This window comes from Maniola hyperantus, chromosome 8 (genome assembly GCF_902806685.2).
Source record: "Maniola hyperantus chromosome 8, iAphHyp1.2, whole genome shotgun sequence".
In the NCBI taxonomy this organism is placed as follows: Eukaryota; Metazoa; Arthropoda; class Insecta; order Lepidoptera; family Nymphalidae; genus Maniola; species Maniola hyperantus.
In genome coordinates, this window is record NC_048543.1 from 4,350,324 (window position 1) to 4,355,239 (window position 4,916).

A 4,916-nucleotide genomic window follows, 5' to 3' on the forward strand; every position below is an offset into this window, starting at 1 on the left:
TCTAAGTCCTGCTCCCATCTATGGATCAGAGCTGCACTAGCCAGGGCTCTTATTGAGCGGTTCTCCTCCGCCTCTGGTCGCTCTCCCCGGGCCCTCGTGACCGCACGGTAGCGGTATATCTCGGTGAGCACCTCAGCCTGGAGTTCCCAGGGTGGGTCACCCGCCAGAAGAGTTGCGGCTGTCCAAGATACCGTGCGATACCCACGAATTGCTCGAACCGCGATGATTCTTTGTGGTCTCCGCAGAAGCATCTTGTTTTGTGGAGTCAGGGCATGTATCCATATTGGCGCCCCATACAGTGCCATGCTTCTCACAATTCCTGCGTATAGTCGCCTACAGGTGGACTCTGGCCCCCCAATGTTAGGCAACAGTCTTCCTAAAGCGGCGGCGGCATTAACAAGCTTAGTGCCTAAAAGCTCGAAGTGCTTTTTAAAACGCCATCGTCCGTCCAGGGTCAGACCCAGATATTTCATGTGGGCCTTTACTGGCACTATTGTGCCCTGTACTGTGATTTGTGCACCACGTGGTGGACCTCTGCGAGGACCATGGAAAAGGAGGGCCTCAGTTTTCGAGATTGAGACTCTCAAACCCAGCAGCCGAATCCTATCCACAACCAGTGACGTGCCAATCCCCGCCAATCGAGCCGCCTCTTCATATGTCCTTCCACGGGCTGTGACGAGGGTGTCGTCCGCATAGCATAAGAGCCTCATCCCTGGAAGCAGCGGGGCCCGCAAGAGCCAGTCGAAACCAATGTTCCAAAGCACAGGGCCAAGGACCGATCCCTGCGGAACTCCGCTGCAGACACGGCGCCGGAAAATTTGCCCGTTTCTTCCCTCCCACACGATTTCTCTGTCCTGCAGGTACGACTCCAGCAGTCGCCGGAGGTACAACGGTACTCTGTGGTAGCAAAGTGCCTCGAGTAAAGTCTCGAAAGGGAGACTATTGAAGGCATTTGCAACGTCAAGCGAGACTGCAAGGACCACTTCCCCTCTATCAGTTGCTTCCATGGTCATACTTTTCAAGGCATCCAGGGCATCCAGGGTCGAGCGGCCTGCTCGGAATCCATACTGCGTCTCAGATAGATTCGGGCCTACTGTCTCAAGGTGCTCCATGAGACGAGTGGCTAGAATCTTTTCTAAGAGCTTGCCAGTCTCGCTGAGCAGAACTATTGGTCTATATGCTGAAGGGGAATCCAGCGGGCGACCTTCTTTACGCAACAGGCATAACTTTCCTTCTTTCCATGATTTCGGGAACTGTCCAGTGCGTAAGCATTTATCGAACACCTCCCTGAATTCCATCCGTAGGAATTTCAGAGCAATGTATAAAACTTTGCCCGGAATACCATCGGGTCCCGGTGCTGTCTTTCTAGCCCGTAGGCGGTCGAGCGCTAAATCCAGTTCTCCCTCTGTGATAGGAGGGATGTCGTCTATATTCTGGCTCCCAAATGGGGGTGACATAGCCGGAGGGACGTGGTTCTGGGAGTCGGGAAACAGTTCTCCAACTACACGCCACAGGAGATCAGGCTGCAGGGTCTCTGTGATGGGTGCGCCTTGTGTGCTGAGTTTATTTCGCGCAACACGATAGGGGCGCCCCCAGGGGTCCCTGTTCAATGTCTCTAGCATCTCTTCACGGGCGGACTCCTTAGCTTTACTTATGGCTAGCTGCAGATCTTTCTTAGCCTGTCGATAAACGCTCCGCACTTGATCCTAGAGATCCGTGTTCTGATCGTTTCGCCTACGGTACCGAACATACGCTCTGCGGGCTCTATTACTGATTGCCCGGAGGTCTGCGATTTCAGGGGACCACCAATACACGCGGCGGCGAGGGGACCAGCGTCGGGTACGTGGCATGGATGCATCACAGATGTCCTTCAGGACGTTGCACAACTGCCCAGAAAGTTCGTCCACGCTTGTGTTGCCATTGCTGCTGGAAGAAGACCACCGCCGTACAATGGCCGCCTCTTTGGCCAGATCGCGATCTAGTAGACTCAGGCACCAGCGTGGAAACTGACTTGAGTTTCTGGGGTTGTTCCTCGGCCCCGGACTGGTAGAGATCTCAAAGCGGATGTAATTGTGATCCGAGAGAGTCTCCGCCTCTTCCTCCACTCTCCAGTTAACCACCCTGTTCGCAACTGTGGGAGTTGCAAATGAAAGATCAATCACAGACCCCCCCTGCTGCCGCACACAGGTATGTGCCGTCCCTCTATTGAGGAGGGATAGACCCGAGAGAAGAGCCCAGATCTGTACCGCCCTACCCCTTGCATTTGTGATAGGATTTCCCCAAGCCTGGGACTTAGCATTAAAGTCACCAAGAACAACGATGTACCCCCCCGACTGTCTATCGATAGCTGCCCTGACAGAGTCGAGATAGACTTCAAATTCCGCCAGGCTGCGGTTGGGCGAGAAATAAATGCCTACCACTACGTATTCCCCCCATTTTGCCACCGCATACCCGGAGCCTCTTTCTAATACCGTAAGAGGAATGTCGGTATTACTTCTGGTCAGAACCGCCACCGAGCCATCCAAGTCACCAACCCAGTGTGATTGGGGAGGAATATAATATGGTTCGCAGGCCACTGCCAGATCTATTCCCCACTCCAATATAGACTGCTGCAGGAGATCCTGAGCCCCAGCGCAGTGGTTGAGGTTCGACTGGAGAAAGTTTAAATGACCCGACTGATTCATGATGACATTTCAGCTTCCTCTTGCGCCTGATGGCAACCAGCGCTGGTGGCAGGCTGAGACATTAGGACCATCTTACTCCTTACTGGGGGAGGGTTGCAACTCCTACCCCCCATTACATGATCTGAGGGTAGACCTGCGTCTTTGCACACTAGGCAGCACATGGAGGCTGTGCATCCCAGCGATTTATGACCGCTGCCCCCACACCGGAAGCACAGGTCACCTCGGTCTGCAGCGGATGGGCAGACAGGCTTTGTGTGCCCAATGCCGAGGCACTTGAAGCAGCGCAGGGGGCGTTCCTCTAGCACCTGAACTTCAGCAGAGCTCCAGCCAACTCGCAGCCTCCCGGCATCAGAGATCACTTTAGCCACCTCAATGGGGCAGTGCAAGACAGCCATACCCACCCCTCTAGGCCCGGATAGCACATCTCCAACTTTAAGCGACTGCGTGGAGCAGTTGCTGACTCGCACGACGGCAGCGATTAACTTTTCTTTTGTGACAGAGTCGTCAAGGCCGGTCACCTTAAGGGTCACTAGTTTAGAGGGGCGAACCACGCTAGCCACGCCATCTAATACCGTGCGGAGCCTGTTCGCTAGCAATTCAGCCTGTTCCGCCGTCTGACCCTTAGGCAGCTCTAGAAGTCTTGCGCCTGTGGCCGCCCGGCGAATTTTTATTCCGTCGCCTATGCCAAATTCTTCCAGGTTGACCTGTTGCTCTGCCTGTTCCAATATCTTAGCGTAGGTTACCCCCTTCTCTATTGCTGCTGGCTGCAATGTGATTACGACCGCCGCGGTTTTGGGGGACCTAAGTTTTGCTACAGCCGACTGAGTTGGTTTGGCGGCAGTTTCATTCGACGGGGCGGCGGTGGCGGCGTTGGCAGTGGATGAAGAGGCTTTCTTGCTCTTCTTCCCTTTTTTAACGACGGTTGCCCAGTCAGTGACCTCCCTTGCCTCAGTTCGACTTGGTCCAGCAATTGTTTCGGAACTCGTGGGATTTGAGGCCGCTGTGGCACTCCGAGTCATCGGGCCCATCCGAGCACTTGGAAGAGCAGTAGCCGGCTGAGTTGCTGCCACTTCCTGACATTGTTTGTCGCCTGCTAAGGGTGGACGGTGCATCTTCTCAGGCAGAAGTCGTTCTTCGATTCCGGCGAATCGGGCATCCAGCATGACGCCTACTGAGGTGACAATGGACGCCTTTAGCTCCTCAATGAGTTTCTCACTTAAGGTGGGGACGGACGAGGTGTTCGCCGCCACCATGGACGTCTTCATTTCACTAAACTCTCTACGGTGGGCCTTTAACTCCGCTTTGAGGTTTTCCACCTCCTGGCGTAAGCGGCCATTGTCAGCTCTTAGTCGTCGGGTTTCCTCGGCTTCAGTCCTAGATGCCAGAGCATCCACCATCCCCTGGAGAGCGGCTGCTGAGTCCTTAAGGAGTCTAGCGTATGGGCCCTTGAGGTGCCCTGGTTTAGAGGCAACCTGGACTATGTTCGCTACGCTTTTTCCTGCAGCAGCTCGCAGCTCCTCGGCGCTGAGTTGGATGGGGTCCTCCTTTCGGAGCTCAAAAGAAACTTCTTCAGGGTCCAAGACAGGCTCAGACACCTTGTTGCTACACACTCGATCTCGTAGGAATTGGTTGAAAGCCTCCTCTTTGGCCTCTTCCTTCGCTTCTCTGAGACTGGCTCTAGCACGGGAGATCCCTGTGCCTCGCCCTCGGCCTTTCGATCTACCACGGCTAACGGATGAGGCCCTGGAGCTCTCAGAGTCTGGATCCGATTCCAGGCCTGATCGGAGCGGACTCCGGGTTCGAGAGTCGTCTCTTGGTACCGGCAATACTCCTTGACTTCGCAATTTGCGAGCAGCAGCTACACCCGTCTCCATACTCGTTCCGTCATTCATCTGTACCTAAAGGGGGGGGCGACCTGCTAGCTAAACCATGCAGGTCAGCAATCAAGGGAACAAATACAACCTAGCCTACAAATATAAACACCTAGCCTAGCTTAACTTAACTATCCTAGCTTAATTAACCTAGCTTTAGTCTATCTTAACCTAATTTATCACAGTCCCTAGGTCACTTAGTGTCACTAGGTCTCCAGCAGGCACAGGCAACGTAGTATACCACAACACCACGGCACAGGCACCATATTACCCCAGGCCGGGGCAAGTTGTTATCACCTCCGAGCACCGGCTTCGAGCACACGACAACTCACAATAGTCACTCAATAACAAGCGTCCGACT

General features: G+C 54.3%; 1 protein-coding gene across 1 annotated transcript; it reads right to left on the bottom strand.

Annotated features, from left to right (window-relative positions):
* Positions 1–2,680: 2,680 nt before the first annotated feature.
* LOC117984516 (uncharacterized) lies at positions 2,681–4,558 on the bottom strand. Its single transcript, XM_034971149.1, has one exon. The coding sequence runs from the start codon at positions 4,556–4,558 to the stop codon at positions 2,681–2,683; it is 1,878 nt and encodes a 625-aa protein (XP_034827040.1).
* Positions 4,559–4,916: the final 358 nt, after the last annotated feature.

What these genes read in the sequence shown, in the direction of transcription:
- LOC117984516 (XM_034971149.1), bottom strand. Translation starts at nt 4,558, where the DNA reads ATGGAGACGGGTGTAGCTGCTGCTCGCAAATTGCGAAGTCAAGGAGTA.